Below are 18,016 nucleotides of genomic sequence, written 5' to 3' on the forward strand. Positions count from 1 at the left end.
GAGGAGCTATATGAGGACGTGTTCATTGCAATGGCTGGAATGGAATCAATGGCATGGTATCAAACACATGGAAACAACATGTTTGACTCCATTCCAGCCTCCTCTGGTGTAAACTCTGTGGATTTGGAAACTAGAGGTGCTCCTGAGAAGAATGGGCCCTCATTTACTGTGACACAATGTACAGGAAATTGTGTACAGTGCAATATGAATGACAGAACGTTGTGTGCAGTGTAATACAAATGGGTTAAATAACAAAGGAATTTAAATGTGTTTTCTAAAYTTGAATATTCTAATTATATTATTATTATTGTTATTAAATGTGTTTTCTAAAGTTGAATATTCCAATTATATTATTATTATTTATAATAGCAATATAAATCATGTTTTGTTATTTGTATTACTGTTGTTACGATAATAACTATCTAGCAATTTGTATTTATTTCTTTTATTTAACCTTTATTTAAGTAGGCAAGTCAGTTAAGAACAAATTCTTATTTACAAGGACGGCCTACCCCGGCCAAACTGCGCCGCCCTATGAGACTCCCAATCACGGCCGGTTATCATACAGCTCAGGATTGGACCAGGGTCTGTACTGATGCATCTATTACTGAGATGCAGTGCCTTAGACTGCTGTGCCACTTGGGAGCTGTAATCATTACTGTTGATGCTGTTAACAATATTGTCAATGCCATAATGTAATTTCTACTATTTAAAAAATATATATATTGCTAAACAATATTCAAAGTATGCTAACATTTACGAATAAAATGTTAAGAGTTTCGACCATTAGTGTTATTTTTTTATCATCTTCATTGGGGGACTAAAATAAAATAAAAAATGTCACATGCTCCGAATACAACAGGTGTAGAGACCTTGCAGTGAAATGCTTACTTGCAAGCCCTTAACCAACAATGCATGTTTAAGAAAAATAAGTGCTAAGTAAAAACAATGTGCAAAAAAAAAAAAAACATGTACAAATAACTAATAATTAAAGAGCAGCAGTAAAATAACAGTAGCGAGGCTATATATGTAACTTCTGCTTCCAACTCACACCCTCAAACACCTAGATCCTGTCACGATCGTCGTCTGGAGAAGGAGAGGAGGACCAAGGTGCAGCGTGGTAAGTGTTCATTATTTTAATTAAAATATGAAACACTTGACAACACAACAAATACGATAAACGAACAGTCCTGTAAGGTGAACACACAAAACAGAAAACAACCACCCACAAACACAGGTGGGAACAGGCTACCTAAGTATGATTCTCAATCAGAGACAACGATAGACAGCTGCCTCTGATTGAGAACCATACCAGGCCAAACACATAGAAATACAAAACAAGGACAACATAGAACACCAGACATAGAATGCCCACCCAAACTCACGCCCTGACCAACCACAAAGAGACATAAAAAGGATCTCTACGGTCAGGGCGTGACAGATCCCCTGAACGCAGCTCACTCTCCAGAGCCCAATCACCTGAATTCTAATCACCTGTTCACACACCTGTATGTTATTATCACACACTTTTTAGTTCAGTTCTTTGCACCCCATCACTGTGAGGTATTGTTAGTCTTGTGACACACGTCTTTCAGAGCTCTGTTTTTCCCGTGATTTACAGGATTTCCTGTTATCTACCTATTGCCTGATCTCCCGGACTATGTTACTATCCCTTTCCCTGCCTGTACTGTTGCCCTTTTGTACCCCCTGTGTATAAATTTCTGTCTGTCCCTGGACCCAGCTACCTGCCTCCTCCTGTGGTCCTTTGCAATAAACACCTGCTGCGCCCTGCGCTTGAAACCAGCTCTCTGTCTCCCCTCGTGTTCAATACAATGTACAGGGTGTACCGGTACAGAGTCAATGTGCGGGGGCACAGGTTAGTCGAGGTAATTGAGGTAATATGTACATGTAGGTAGAGGTAAAGTGACTATGCATAGATAATAAACAGAGAGTAACAGCAGCGTAAAAGAGGGTTTGGGGTTTTCGGGGGACAATGCAAATATTCCAGGGAGCCATTTGATGTAGAGGAGTCTTATGGCTTGGGGGTAGAAGCTGTTAAGAAGCCTTTTGGACCTAGACTTGGCGCTCCGGTAGGGCCTTTTTAGTGCCTTCCTCTGACACCGCCTGGTATAGAGGTCCTGGATGGCAGGAAGCTTGGCCCCAGTGATGTACTAGGCCATACGCACTAACCTCCGTAGTGCATTGTGGTCTGAGGCCGAGCAGTTGCCATACCAGGCCGGGATGCAACCAGTCAGGATGCTCTCGATGGTGCAGCTGTAGAACCTTTTGAGGATCTGAGTACCCATGCCAATCTTCAGTCTCCTGAGGGGGAATAGGCTTTGTCGTGCCCTCTTCATGACTGTCTTGGTGTGCTTGGACCATGATAGTTTGTTGGTGATGTGGACACCAAGGAACTTGAAGCTCTCAACCTGCTCCACTACAGCCATGTCAATGAGTATGAGGACATGCTCGGTCCTCCTTTTCCTGTAGTCCACAATCATCTCCTTTGTCTTTATCACGTTGAGGGAGAGGTTGTTATCCTGGCACCACACGGCCAGGTCTCTTACCTCCTCCCTATACGCTGTGTCGTTGGCAAACTTAATGTTCCTTGCCATGCAGTAATGGGTGAACAGGGAGTACAGGAGGGGACTGAGGGCGCACCCCTGAGGGGCCCCCGTGTGGAGGATCAGTGTGAAAGATGTGCTGTTACCTAGTGACCCATCAGGAAGTCCAGGATCTAGTTGCAGATGGAGGTGTTTAGTCCCAGGGCCCTTAACTCTGAGATCCCTAAAGATTGGAAAGCTGCCGCAGTCATCCCCCTCTTCAAAGGGGGAGACAATCTAGACCCAAACTGTTACAGACTTATATCTATCCTACCCTGCCTTTCTAAAGTCTTCGAAAGCCAAGTTAACAAACAGATCACCGACCATTTCGAATAACACCGTACCTTCTCCGCTATGCAATCTGGTTTCCGAACTGGTTATGGGTGCACCTCAGCCACGCTCAAAGTCCTAAACGATATCATAACCGCCATCGATAAAAGACAATACTGTGCAGCTGTCTTCATCAACCTGGCCAAGGCTTTCGACTCTGTCAATCACCGCATTCTTATCGGCAGACTCAATAGCCTTGGTTTCTCAAATGACTGCCTCGCCTGTTTCACCAACTACTTCTCAGATAGAGTTCAGTGTGTCAAATCGGAGGGCCTGTTGTCCGGACCTCTGGCAGTCTCTGTGGGGGTGCCACAGGGTTCAATTCTCGGGCCGACTCTTTTCTCTGTATACGTCAATGATGTCGCTCTTGCTGCTAGTGATTCTCTGATCCAACTCTACYAAGACGACACCATTCTGTATACTTCTGGCCCTTCTTTGGACACTGTGTTAACTAACCTCCAAACGAGCTTCAATGCCATACAACACTACTTCCGTGGCCTCCAACTGCTCTTAAACGCTAGTAAAACCAAATGCATGCTTTTCAACCGTTTGCTGCCRGCACCCGCCCGCCTGACTAGCATCACTACTCTGGATGGTTCTGACTTAGAATATGTGGACAACTACAAATACCTAGGTGTCTGGTTAGACTGTAAACTCTCCTTCCAGACTCACATTAAGCTTCTCCAATCCAAAATAAAATCTAGAATCGGCTTCCTATTTCACAACAAAGCATCCTTCACTCATGCTGCCAAACATACCCTCGTAAAACTGACTATCCTATTGATCCTTGACTTCGGCAATGTCATTTACAAAATAGCCTCCAACACTCTACTCAACAAATTGGATGCAGTCTATCACAGTGCCATCCGTTTTGTCACCAAAGCCCCATATACCACCCACCACTGCGACCTGTTMGCTGGCCCTCGATTCATATTCGTCGCCAAACCCACTTGCTCCAGGTCGTCTATAAGTCCTTGCTAGGTAAAGCCCCACCTTATCTCAGCTCACTGGTCACCATAGCAGCACCCACCCGTAGCACACGCTCCAGCAGGTATATTTCATTGGTCATTCCCAAAGCCAACTCCTACCTTTGGCCGCCTTTCCTTCCAGTTCTCTGCTGTCAATGACTAGAACAAATTGCAAAAATCACTGAAGCTGAAGTCTTATATCTCCCTCACTAACTTTAAGCATCAGCTGTCAGTGCAGCATACCGATCATTGCARCTGTACACAGACCATCTGTGAATAGCACACCCAACTACCTCATCCCCATATTGTTATTTATCTTTTTGCTCCTTTGCACCCCAGTATCTCTACTGCACATTCATCATCTGCACATCTGTCACTCGTGTTTAATTGCTAAATTGTAATTATTTCGCCACTATGGCCTATTTATTTCCTTCTCTTCCCAATCTTACTACATTTGCACACACTGTATATATCGTGTTATTGACTGTACGTTTGTTATCCCATGTGTAACTCTGTGTTGTTTGTGCCGCACTGTTTTGCTTTATCTTGGCCAGGTCGCAGTTATAAATGAGAACTTGTTCTCAACTGGCCTACCTGGTTATTAAATAAAGGTGAAATWAAAAAATWAAAAATAAACAATAGTGATGAGCTTTGATGGCGCTATGATGTTGAACGCTGAGCTATAGTCAATGAATAGCATTCTCACGTAGGTGTTCCTTTTGTCCAGGTGGGAAAGGAAAGTGTGGAGTGCAATGGAGATCGGCATCATCTGTGGATCTGTTGGGGCGGGTATGCAAATTGGAGTGGGTCTAGGGTTTCTGGGATAATGGTTTTGATGTGAGCCATGACCAGCCTTTCAAAGCACTTCATGGCTACAGACATGAGTGCTACGGGTCGGTAGTCATTTAGGCAAGTTACCTTAGTGTGCTTGGGCACAGGGACTACGACGGTCTGCTTGAAACATGTTGGTATTACAGACTCAGTCAGGGACAGGTTGAAAATATCAGTGAAGACACTTACTAGTTGGTCAGCGCATGCTCAGAGTACACGTACTGGTAATCCGTCTGCCTTGCGGCCTTGTGAATGTTGACTTGTTTAAAGGTCTTACTCACATTGGCTGCGGAGAGTGTGATCACACAGTCATCCGGAACAGCTGATGCTCTCATAAATGCTTCAGTGTTGCTTGCCTCGAAGTGAGCATAGAAGTAATTTAGCTCGTCTGGTAGGCTCATGTCACTGGGCAGCTCGCGGCTGGACTTCCCTTTGTAGTCTGTAATAGTTTGCAAGACACTTCTATTTTTAACAGAGATTGCTGAGGTCACAGCCTTTTTGCTAGWTTTTGCTTACCCTGCGTTCATAACCAGTGGAAAGGTGGTGTTTATAGTGCATTCAGGACAACTGCGAATTCAAAAAAAATACGAGGTCAAATCATGACGTTGGTGATCGTCAGGTCAGAAATAGAGAGCTCCAGAAAGAGACCAGAGTTCCCTAGTTGGAATTGTTTTTTAAACACTATAATTTCTTTACAAATGTTATAGCTGTAATTTTAGTTTATGGTTTATGCAGCTTGTTGGCCATTAGCCAATCGGCATTTCTCAACGAGTTCAAAGCACGGGAATGCCTTCAACTGGTAATTACGGCTTCACAACTGGAACATTCCCACCTCCCACTTGGTGACGAACGCAGCTGTAATTTTAGTTTATGGTTTATGCAGCTTGTTGGCCATTAGCCAATCGGCATTTCRCAACGAGTTCAAAGCACGGGAATGCCTTCAACTGTTAATTACGGCTTCACATCTGGTACATTCCCACCTCCCACTTGGTGACGAACGCAGCATAACCGGTCAACGTACACGTGACTTCTTTCTAGACAGGAAGTGTTACATTATTTACATTCCCGAAAATACAGCAGCTGGTTTTGAAGGGGTTCCAGGTCATGATTCTTAAAGACGTTCAAAAAAATGATACTTTAGTGTTTACCCAGAGATGAACATAGTTTAATGGTCGTTCCTACATAAAGTAGAAGTAATATTGTCTCGTAAGAGTTGGTATTACGTATTTTCTCTTTGGCTAAGTGTGGAAAGTCATACCGGAAGTTATGTAACATGTTTGAAAGGGACCAATCATCCAAATGAAATATAAATTATAGAGGTAAGTCAGCGAAAGAAGTATTACATAGTTATGTAGTGGCTGAATAACATCAGTATATGTTGTAATTAGAACCATGTCTATTAGTACAGTTGCAGGTCGCTTAATGTAACTCCCGTATTGGTCAAATTTTCTCGTTGTTGGTCTCAAAACAGTAATAGGTGTTTGCGCGGTTCTTGCAATGTTATCTTCCTAAATTAATCGTGTTGCCTAAATATTCTGCACTTGTCACACGTTAGTCAATCCCCATATAATTGAGTTGTAGTTTCATAAATAGGCCTACTGCTGTCATGTTTCCCCGCTGTCTAAATAACCCTCGAATTCTATCCAGGGGGCCCATAGTAATACATTTCAACAATTAAGTGATACAATTTCAATGAGAGGCAGTACATTGCTTGTTTGTAAATAATATATGCTCAGTTCTTCTGTTTTATTAATGTTTTCTAGTTGTTTTGATGGTCACTTCCCTGGGTCACCTGAAGACTGTTCTTAAAAGCATGGAAACGTTGTCCAGTCACAGTGCTTACCTTCTCCAGCAGTTACAGGAGCAGAGGATACAGGGGCTTCTCTGTGACTGCATGCTAGTAGTCAAAGGAGTATGCTTCAAAGCCCACAAAAATGTACTTGCTGCATTTAGTTCCTATTTCAGGTGTGTCATTAATAATAATCATCCACAAGTCATGTAGTGAATATATTCAAGAATATTGCCATACTAGATTGAATACCTTGATTCTTAGGATTTTGTTTTTCCCTTACTACTGCTATTAAACAAAACAGACATGAAATGGAGATTCAACACGCTTTGTGTTCTCATATTATAGCCTGATAGAGCTCTACAGGGATAAATTAGCAATGTGTCGACATTGTAAAATAACCTTTTAACTTTTGTGCCAGCAGGTCTTTGTTCCAAAATTCGCCAAGTCAAAAAAATGACGTTTTTCAACTGGTCATTCAGGATGTGGGAGGTATAGGCCAGATACTGGACTACATGTACACTTCCCATCTAGATGTCAACCAGGACAATGTACAAGCACTGTTGGACATCGCCCAGTGCTTACAGGTCCCAAATGTACAGAGCATGTGCAACACTTTCCTGAAACCCAGCGCTCCTGCCGTGGAGGCCCCTTCTTTCTCATTGTCTGGTGTCTTGACCTCGGAACACGACTACCTCCTCGGGACAGGCCTTTCCCAAGACGTGGACCTTCCTTGCCCTTCTTCGGTAGGCCAGAGGTCTGCCTTTGGCAGTGGGGCACCAATGTCCCATGGTGGAAACGCTACCTCTGAGACTACAGCCATTACCCAGCCAGTCCCAGAGAAGCAGCTAGTACACGGCTACAAGCTACGCAACTTCTACAGCAAGCAGTACTTCAAGCAGAGTGCTGCTGCTGAGACTAGCAATGCAGCATTAAACCAAGGCCCAAGCCCCCTGGTGCTGGTTGAAGAGCAGCAGTTCCAATTTGGGGTCACACAACCATGCGCGAATGCCCCTGTATGTTCAGGCAATGCGATTCAGTCAAACCCACCCTGTCTGCAGGCTATACCAGCTGAGAAGAGGTTTGGCTCAACGTTGCCTGCTGAAGACTTGTCAACCACAGCCAACCCAGGAGGAAAAGTCTCCCCTGTCAACAAGCCCATGCGGCCAAAGAAAGCCGTCTACCTGAAGAAATACAACTACCTGCGCCCTCAGAAGGCTCTAGAAGAGATGTGCCTGGAGCAGAGCAGCGAACCAGTCAACCACTGCACAAAGGTGACTCACCAAGAGGAGGTAGTGGTCCAGAGTGAGACACCTGAAGCTCCCGTAGACTGCCTACCTCCCATAGACTGCCTGGCCAGAGACAGGGAAGTGGTGTTGGAGACCGCAATGGATTCTCAACTTCCAAGTCCACCTCCTGTTGACCAAGAGGAGGAACCGGACCCACCAACCATCAGTGATCCAACAGAACCAACTGGGCATAAGGTGCAGTACTGCTGTGAGATGTGCGGGAAGACTTTTAAACACCCAAGCAACCTGGAACTTCACAAGCGCTCACACACTGGTAGTTTGTTAATTTCACTATTGTGTCATTACTGATTTTTGGAGCTTTAAAATGTGTGGGAAAAATGCACAAAAAAGTTGTATGCTGACTTTTTGTAAGGTGAAAAAAAAAAGTTTTTTTTTCTCACAGGGGAGAAACCYTTCCAGTGTAATGTTTGTAGGAAAAACTTTTCACAGGTAAAGGTGCACAGTTATCCTTTGTTCAATCAATTTATGAAAGTCATTTAGTGTGTCCACTAGGCAAATAGGGAGGTTTACATGAACACTGTTTTTTTTTGACAGGCAGGTAATTTGCAGACCCATTTACGACGCCATTCTGGAGAAAAACCTTACATTTGTGAACTCTGTGGGAAAAGGTAAACACTTTTTTTTTTACAATTTAGAAAAGTTTTCCATATTGGGTCATCTGTCACCATACTGCTAGAATGGACAGCTCTAAATCAGTTGTCTCCAACTCTGGTCCTGGTCAGTTACTTGGTGGGCAGGCTTTTGATCTAGCCTAGCAGTTGTAGACCCTTGCTCTAGATAGCACTGTGAAGGGCACTACATATACATAACACATTTACAAACAATACATTAGACCTTCATAAGCAGTAACAACAATCATGAATGTGCATGTGCCATAGCCGTCTAGATAACAATGGATGTGAGTCATAACATTGACTCAGCCATCTAATGAGGTGTATTTGTGTTATGCTGACTACTTCTCCTTCCCTCACTGTGGCATCTCCCAGCTTTGCTGCCTCGGGGGATGTTCAGCGTCACATTGTGATCCACACGGGAGAGCGGCCACACCTGTGTGACATATGTGGACGCGGTGAGTGCTACAACCAACAAATTACTTATCCCAGTATGGATCCCTGGCACAATATAAACATCGATTCTTAGATGTTAGTGTTCCTATGTGTGTTTTAAGGTGGGCAGTATATAATGTTTGAGAAATCAAACATCAATGAATAATTCTAACATTCTCATAACATTACAAGGCCTGCTATATATAAGCATTTAAAAATGTAAAGAAACAACAATTAAACGTGTTTATAATAGTGATGGAAAGTTTGGCTCATTTTACTTATCTTTTCGACTCGTTCAGTCATAAGAACAAATCTTTAGACTAATTTTGTTCATTTGAGTCAATAATGGCCAGAGCACGCTGGACCCCCTACTGGCGGAAGATGAACTGAAAACTCGAAAGAGGCTTGTAGACTCATGACTGTCTCATTCACATGTGTGGGGGTATATTTTTGCATTACCAAATGAGGAGAGTTAAACTTCACACACCAGTCAGAGTTATACTTAAACTACATCTTTAATAATAAGAGTTTGCAATAGCYATTTTTGACTTTCAATGATGCACTATCTCTAATGAACCATTGAAAAGTACCAACATAAAAGTACAAAGATCTTTTATAGCCAAGATACACCCCTCAATTAACATGACGAACCACAGATCTTAGGAACAGTTCACAAAGGTTAAGATTTGTATGAAAGATATCTATAAAACATAGCAGACAGTTACTGCTGTGTCAACAGTTTTCATTGTAAAGACCAGTGTCTGGCCCTCCTACTCCAAACTAGAACCCTCTCTCCCTGGTACGGTATAGAACAGAACCATTAGCTCATGTTCTCTGGAATGCTCTTTAGGTTTTATCACCCAAAGACATCGTAAATCTRCTCTGTCAGTGCTATCTCAGAGGCCCATCCTCAGTGGAACCCACACACAATAGTTAACAGAATATTKTATTCTGTCGAATAAAACAACCATTKTAATGCAATACAAGCATTATAACATAATCTTGCAATTTTCCACGACACATGTCGTTCACCATAGCGGGCTTAGCGTAATTTGTGACTGAGACTTATACATGTGTGCTTTAAACAATATACATTTGTTGATTGCTAGGCATACAAATAAGATRATTTATTGATATATTTGAAACAAGGTCTAGTTGTGGCAACAACCGGACTAGATTGTGAACGACTCTTGGCGGAATGCATTGCGTGACTGCCGTGAGGCTCAAGCACAATGRCGCTTGCAAACTGCACCTCCCGAACACATTTTTTTCTCGAGTTCGAATTTGTTGACCAGGGGCTGTGTATGTTTTGGTTCTAKAAAGCTGTGTCCATCATAAAATTCAATACTAAATTAATTGCATTAATTCTTGCACCATGCAATCTATTATCAGTTCTAAACATGTATTTTTCTTCTCAGTGCTCATGGTGTATTTTCCTGCATGCGTATATGACAGACAGTTGGTGGTCGGAGCACGTCTCTGGAGCCGCTGAGCTGGAGGAGCGTGTATTAATCCTGCTGAAAGACTCATTGCTACCAGCACTAGCAGGTCAAATGAACGACTAAAACGAATGAGTCACTCAGAAAAACAAATCATGACTCTCGAGTCAGTTACAAGAGTCGTTCAAAAAGGACAAATTGTTTGCAAARTGCACATCACTAGTTTTATAAACATGCATTTATTAAGGATGATTCATGTCGATCTCCTATCTATCCATTATTATTATTAAGTGTTATCAAGTCCTCATTGAATGCCTGTTGTATCCTTCCTTACTCAGGGTTCAGCAACATCAGCAACCTGAAGGAGCACAAGAAGACTCACACTACAGACAGAGAGTTCACCTGTGACCAGTGTGGCAAGTCCTTCAACATGCACAGGAAACTGCTGAAGCACAAGATCAGACACTCCGGGGAGAAACCGCACACCTGCCAGACTTGTGGTGCGTATCAACCTGTATTAGGACAGCCTCTGAGGGGACAGACCCTGAGGCTGTCTGAATATGGATACTGTATTTTATAGATAGACATGAAGACCACAAGAAAAGATTGGTAGAAAAAAAAGTGTCTGTGAATGTAGTTTTCCAAATTCAGGCAACAGTATATTTTTCTGCATGACGGCAGTTGTTGAGAGCACATATCAATGGATGGTTGATTGTGTTGGTTGGGTACATATCATGATAACTCATATCAAACCGTACCACAGGGAAGAGCTTTGCTGGGTCGGGCGACCTGCGTCGCCATGTGAGAACGCACACGGGGGAGAGACCCTACCTCTGCAACACCTGCGGCAAGAGCTTCACCCGCTCGGCTGTCCTGAGGAGACACTGCAGCATGCACTGCAAGGCCACGCCTGACGACTCCAGCCCTGACGTAGAGGACCCAGAGCAGCCTGGCAGTAGCAGTACTGATGGAGGAGGAGGAGGAGGCCCATTCCACAAGACTGTCAGCCACAGTAAAGCACCTGAGCCCAGGCAACCACCACCAACCTCCAATACTGTGATGGAGCTCGATAAGCCTTCGCCCCCACCAGCACATACAGAAGCCCCGTCGACTAGCATCCACCTCAGCCCGTCTACCTCAACGTCCTTCCCCGAGCTGCGCTCCATCGTGCCCCAGCACCTCGCCATCGTGCCCCAGCACCTCCTCCCCTCCACCCCCTCCCAGCAGCAGGAGAAGTGCCCTCCTCTAGCAGACTCCCTGAAACTGGGCAAAACTCACCTACATCAAGAGGCCCTTGTGTTTGGCCCATATGTGGAGAATGGGCCGGTGGGTGTGGAGATACAACAGCAGGGGTCTGGGGCCTCGGTGGTTGCCCGACCGTACCTCTCAGCCCCAGACAGTTACTGTGGGGCCCTCCCAGGGGCTAGCCGCCCCAGTGGTACCCCCTACAGGGCAAGTGAGGGACCCTTCTTTTCCAGTGTAACACTATGGGGGCTGGCCATGAAAACACTGCAGAATGACAATGACCTGGAGCAGTGAAAGCTGGAGCAAGTAGTGTGTCTAATGTGGCTTCCTTTCCTCGTCTCGTCTCCATTGTCAGGACTGATTTGAAGACACTGTTGTAGGGCAAATCCACATGATGATACCTACTGGTGATCATCATTCATCTGTTCAGTTCTTTCACATCATTGTAGATGAAGGGAAGGAGATGAGGAAAGGAGGTCACTTTAGTCTATTCAGAACTAGCCATAGAGTTCCCTTATGAAGGAAGACTGCTTAGCACTATGATATTATCTAACTTCAATGAATAGAATATAACACTCAGGTATTTCCTTTTATAGGATATTGTTTTTAGAACAATTTGTTATAAAGATGGCAACAAATGTATATTCTTTCTGGATAAGTATGCACTGTTTTGAAATAAAAGATGCCAAAAATATAGTTTTTTAGTTTAAAATATATTGTATTTTCATGCAGTAATGTTACAATGGTGTATTGTGTAAGCCTGCTCTGTCAACCACACAACATAGAGGAAATGTATTTCTGGTTCATTATGGCTTCAATAAATGTCTCCTTTAGTGGCTCCAAGCCAGTGGCTAAGTTCTCTCTTCAGAACAGGGATTTAGTCTGCAGTCTGAGTTCTCTGACCTCCTCCATGAAGACCCAAACATTAGACATGAACGTGAAGTCATGAGAATGATCACGGCTAAGGTCTATGGATTGAGAATAGGCACAGACAATGTTGCAGCAGTGCATAGAATATATCAAAAAGTCAGAGAAATATTGCTATAATCTTGTAATATTTACTATAAATTCACAATCGAAAATTTCACGGTAAAGTGGAATGGGAACAATAGCAAAGCATAGCAAAATGTCTATCAGAAGGCCTTCCCGCAGCCACTGCCCTAAAACAGGTTCATGTGAGCTGGGCACGGCGCTGTTCAGCGGCTATGGAGCTGAAATTGGAGATCAGTCCTCCACTTCGCGTTGATCGCAGTACTGTTTTTGGTGCGCCAGTTTTATGACACAGTAAGGACTACATTTCTCAAACTAATCACAACTATTCATTTTTGGGGTGAAGAACTATAGCTAATTGTAACTAAACACGGCCACCTACACATTATGATAAAGTTGCTTATTTCCATAACTAACAGGAGTAATGTTTGTATAATTCTAAATAGTGTTTAATAGACTAACCCTAAAAAAGTCCCAATAGGGAAAAACAGCAATCCAAATTGGTGAGAAGGGGTGCACAAATAACAAAATATTTGTTTTGTTAATGTAGCAATTTTCTTTCCCTGGACCTGCTCTCAAGGGTTCATGTCTTGTGTTGCCTATGTATGGGATGTAATGTTGTTACATCACTTACGCTGCCAACAGCAGCATCCATAGCTCGAAGGGACCGCCTTTTGAGAAGCATCAACGAGAGCTTGGCCATATTGTGCATCCAGTTTGTCGTAAATCGTCTGCGTCACACCTACACCGGCGTTCTCAGTTAAAGCAATAAAATAGGACAACAAAATAAACACGGACTACAAGTAAAAACGTTAACAGGTAAATGCTGATGTATTAGTCAATACCATATACAGGTTTATCGTTCGTATCATTAAAATTGTGCTTATTGCAACCGTAACATTCATAGGATACAATGGATGTGTTATTCTCGAGCCCTCCTTCGTGTATTTTTATAATGAAATTAACGAAAATAATCCACCTTGCATACAGTATATTTTATCAATTGCAATGTGATATGTAGGTGTGATTTTGCCTAATCTCACGAGTGATTCGCTACYTTAAAATAAAATGAAAACAATCACATGCCTTTCAATTTTGACGACGCATACATGTATTTCTCAGACAATCACTGAACGATTTGTATCTCTCCGAACAGGTTATACATTTACAGCCTTTAGTCTGGGAAAATGGTTAAATTGGGGAATAATTTCAGTGACAAAAACAACGCCAAAGCCGTCTCAGAAGATGGATTCGACACCATTCCCCTTATAACACCCTTAGATGCCAGTCAACTGCAGTTCCCTGCACTCGACAGGGTAAGATTTATTCAAGTGACTTGAATGCCTATTGATGCAATAGATCTACGCTACCCATCGTCAAATGTTTTCATGGGGTCCGTTTTCTTTATAGTCTGAAATAATATGAATGTGGTCAAATAAGGACCCAATGGAAATAAACGTGTCTAGAGATAATATAATCACTGTTTGGTCAATAGCCTCAAATAAACATATATAAACCTATTCTTCATTACACACATGAAGGAAATAGGCCACAATTTATTCCACATGAATAAACACCTTCATGCAGGCCTATGAGCTTCATTGTTTATACATCTTGGTATTTTCTCTTGTGTTTCAGGTGGTGGTAAAGACCAAAACAGACTATGATGGGGGGAACAAGAAGAGCAGGCTGCGGTCCCCAAAAATAGCAGAATTCTCAATAAGCATAATCGAAGGGGTATCTGAACGACTCAAAGTAAGACATGTTACATTCTTCTTCTTCACRCGAGCACCTCAACCTCTTGATAATTTCAACTGCTGCCATGGCAATGGCCTTTTAATGGTTTTGTCACACTCAGTACACTCAGGCAAATTCTTGTCTTTTTTCACAAATTGTTCTTTTGCCCAATCAGATCAGCTCTGTAAAAGAGCTGATGTGGAAAGATCTGATGTGATTGGTCAAAAGACCAATTTAGTAGTGGAAAAGACCAATTTAGTTTAAAAAACCCGAATTGGGCTGCCTGTCTAAACACAACCATAGAGGTCTTTGAGAAGCAAATTGTTCGATTGCTACAGATCATCATCTTAAAAAGCCATATCTGCTCTGATTTGCAAGCTATCAAAGTGTGGGCTATCAACATCAATGGAGCAAATGCATCCCATGACATTCCATAGCACGTGATTTCTATATCTGTAGTGCTCTTCGTGGTATTTCCCAGCTTAATAAGGCGTAATCTGTTATCACTTGTAAGACATGTACTTTGCTGTAGGCAACATGCACTGTAGATGAAAGGGACATTCATTACATGGGTTCTTCTCTGGCGCCAAGACTGGTTTTGCATAGCATCCCCTCATTTACATTTTTTTAATGATTTTTGCAAGGTGTTTCTAACTCTGAGAAATATGACATCTATATCCTGGAAATCAGAAGAACTCTTATTAAACCTCTGTCAAATAAAATTATTGATATAATTCACTATGTTTTGTCCCCCGACCAAGACAAGATCAGGTTCTATATTCATAAAGTATCTGAGAGTAGAAGAGCTGATCTAGGACCAGTTTTGCATTTGGTTATAATGATCCTAGATCAGCACGGCTACTCTGAGACTTTTAATGAATATGGCCCAGGCCTCATCACTGAGTGATTTCTCCAACACCTCTCTCCCACTCCCCGCCTCCTCAGTTCCTCAAAGCGCCAGTAGTCATTGCGTAACACCCTAGCGATGTCAGTGCAATGTTCTTGTGCAGACTCTTTTAAAGACGTCATGTTTCTCACTCTGTTCAGTTTAATATCCAATTCATATTCCCTAATCAAACCCTCAGCCACGTCTTGATGACCTCTCGTAGATCTGAACAATAGAATAGGTGCAATAAGCAATATGGTAATAACTCCACCTAGCCTTCTGGCCCTGTATCCATAAAGCGCCACAGATTAGTATCTAGGGGCTAGGCACCTTCAGTAACCCAGAGGTGATGTTTGTCTCTCTCGTCTTTCCAGGTCACTCTGCTGGTGATTTGTGCTTTGGCGTTTCTGGTTTGCGTGGTGTTTCTGGTGGTCTATAAAGTCTACCAGTATGAGCAGCCCTGTCCAGAGGGCTTCATGTATGTGGTAAGCAACTAAGCATGCCTCTTTTTTTTCTCTTAAGTATTCAAGGTACCAATGAAGATGACATCTTTAAGAAATCCACTAATCATATCAATGGCAGCATACAATTGCATCTGCAAGATAGAACTTGCTGTGGTAAATCAATTATCTTTTCTCTCTCTGTTATTGGCAACTTGATGTTTGGTAATTTTGGAAATGACAGGTTTTCACAGGCACTTCCTAGACTCCAAGTTTTGCTTCTCTTGTCTACATTTCTATAGTTATTCCCTTTGTTCCTCTGTTAAATCTCTCTCCCTCTCTTTCCCTGTCTTGCAGCAAGGTCGGTGCATGCCGACTGGGATGTACGGTTACTACCCTCCTGGCGGGCGCGGGCGTCTCTTCACCATCATCAACCACTACAACATGGCCAAGCAGACCATCACCCGGTCCGTGTCCCCGTGGATGACCGTCATGTCCGAGGAGAAGGTCACCCAGCAAGAGACAGAGACCCACCAGAAGCTGGCCTAACGCACTGGGCTGTATTCAGAGGTGAAACGTTAAGAATGTTACAAATAGAACTACAATAAATAGAGCTGACCTGATGCCTAATTCAACATGAGCGATAATCACATCTGTTCTACAAAATGTATTTCTATCTGAGCGTTTTGTAACGTTGCACCCTTCTGAACAGACCCTAGGATCACCATCCAGCCGTGTGAAAAATAGTATACACGGTGCCGTTCAAGCAAACCCGAAATCTGGAAAAACATTCTTTAGCTAAAATGGTTCTTCTTGAGCTACGCCAGTTTTAAATGATATGATATAACTGCAATGAATCAGGCATAATGTGTTTTAATCTGTGAAATTATTTGACAAAATGCATTTGTGTAAGCACAGACAGGAACTGCGGTTGGATGGGTATCTGGTTTGTTTGAATACATACACAAACAATTCTTGCCACACAGACACTTGTTGACAAAACATCTTTGTACATAAACATAATGGGGAATAAAATCTCACTTCAGTACCCCAAATATAAACTGACTGAACCATTCTAGTGTCTGCGTAGCTGGTTTAAACACATGCACGGTTCATTTTGTTAGGCTTCTGCATTTCACACAACCATACTTTGTCTTTATTACTACAAAAAAACATTTGAATTACTGTCAGAGCACGTGCCATTTAACCATAGAGATCCAGCTAAAAATTATAACTTTTTGGTCCTCCTAGACTGTTTTGCCTCTCCCATTTGTGGATGAATGGGTGTGTGACTCACTTGAAGATGCATTTTAAATGACTCCTCCATTTGTGTAGAGGACCTTTTTAATTCTGACTCTTGTCCAATAGGAAAAAAGCACGGTACTACCTAAACTAGTCCAATAAGAAATGCCCATTTTTGTTTTCCATTTCAAAACACCTGAATACGACACAGGTAAGATGCTCATTATATTTATCCTGCATAATTGAACCCTCTGTAGTTTATCCGTCTCCACATGCAGCACTTAGAGCTCGTCCTTATTGGGAACTACACTGTATTTGGTCAGGCACTATGTCAATGCCTTCATAAAGCATGGGAATGCTTATTGTCACTGCATAGCATATCCTGTTTTCTTCTCGTTGATATTGAATGTTTTTTTTGCATTACTATTGAATGTAAACGTGTAATGCTATATGAATGGGATTCTGTAGCTGTCAGTTACCCTAGAACGCAGTCAAGTCATACAAAGTGATGTGTAGTAGAACTCAAGAACTCTAAAAATGAAACCTCTGAAAGGAGTGATTAATACATAGCTTTTTTTTCAACATATGTCATTTAAGAGTAATGCCTTCTGTTCTCACAGATTTTTTTATACAATGACGTAAACAGAAGTACATTTGATGCTGTTTTTTTTTGGGACATATGAGTAATAGGCTTTGAGCTGGAAACCAATGTAAACAAACATCTATTAAAATGCACACATTTCAAAAACGTTTGAGTAATCCATCATATCTCAAGATGAAGTTCATTCATGTATTTACGAGCATGGTGTAATAATGCTTAATCTTGTATCAGTTCAATTCAGTAGTGTTCAATTCCCTTAAAATAAAGGAAATCATGGCTTTTAACAGTATTTTCCCCAGGGCCTTGATCAAAGTGAGATATTGGGAGTGATATAATCATTTTGCTGGGATATAGGATCATCCAAATGAACAGATTTTCAGAAGCATAAATCTGAGAATGAAATCTCTAAAGCTCATTGTTCCAAAGGCCATTTTCTGGATGGGGGTTCATGCCGTTGGCCCAGAGTTCTACATCTGGATACTGTTGGTTTGTCATACACTAGACTGGAGAATTGCTATAGTACAATTTGTATAATATACAGGTAACTGCCAAAATAATG

At 42.3% G+C, this 18,016-nt stretch overlaps 2 protein-coding genes across 3 annotated transcripts; both read left to right on the forward strand.

Moving 5' to 3' along the window:
• The first annotated feature begins 5,805 nt into the window (after nucleotides 1-5,805).
• On the forward strand, nucleotides 5,806-12,257 carry zbtb49 (zinc finger and BTB domain containing 49). 2 transcript variants are annotated; one of them, XM_023997160.2, is made up of 9 exons: nucleotides 5,806-6,051; nucleotides 6,496-6,697; nucleotides 6,946-8,084; nucleotides 8,214-8,260; nucleotides 8,366-8,439; nucleotides 8,818-8,900; nucleotides 10,333-10,425; nucleotides 10,655-10,816; nucleotides 11,080-12,257. In XM_023997160.2, exons 2-9 carry the CDS (start codon nucleotides 6,504-6,506, stop codon nucleotides 11,853-11,855), a joined length of 2,568 nt encoding a protein of 855 aa, XP_023852928.1. In that variant the 5' UTR covers nucleotides 5,806-6,051; nucleotides 6,496-6,503; the 3' UTR covers nucleotides 11,856-12,257. The 2 variants fall into 2 exon arrangements, with proteins under 2 accessions (XP_023852928.1, XP_023852929.1); XM_023997161.2 differs by lacking the exon at nucleotides 10,333-10,425.
• A 952-nt stretch (nucleotides 12,258-13,209) lies between these two features.
• LOC111970436 (neuronal vesicle trafficking-associated protein 1) lies at nucleotides 13,210-16,711 on the forward strand. Its single transcript, XM_023997162.2, has 5 exons — nucleotides 13,210-13,370; nucleotides 13,708-13,867; nucleotides 14,190-14,306; nucleotides 15,549-15,659; nucleotides 15,972-16,711. Exons 2-5 carry the CDS (start codon nucleotides 13,739-13,741, stop codon nucleotides 16,161-16,163), a joined length of 549 nt encoding a protein of 182 aa, XP_023852930.1. The 5' UTR covers nucleotides 13,210-13,370; nucleotides 13,708-13,738; the 3' UTR covers nucleotides 16,164-16,711.
• The last annotated feature ends 1,305 nt before the right edge of the window (nucleotides 16,712-18,016 follow it).

This window comes from Salvelinus sp. IW2-2015, linkage group LG11 (assembly GCF_002910315.2).
Source record: "Salvelinus sp. IW2-2015 linkage group LG11, ASM291031v2, whole genome shotgun sequence".
NCBI lineage: Eukaryota > Metazoa > Chordata > Actinopteri > Salmoniformes > Salmonidae > Salvelinus > Salvelinus sp. IW2-2015.

Coding starts and splice junctions, on each gene's coding strand:
- LOC111970436 (XM_023997162.2), top strand. CDS start 13,739: ATGGTTAAATTGGGGAATAATTTCAGTGACAAAAACAACGCCAAAGCC. Junction 13,868..14,189: donor AGTTCCCTGCACTCGACAGG/GTAAGATTTATT, acceptor CTTGTGTTTCAG/GTGGTGGTAAAGACCAAAAC. Junction 14,307..15,548: donor GGGTATCTGAACGACTCAAA/GTAAGACATGTT, acceptor TCGTCTTTCCAG/GTCACTCTGCTGGTGATTTG.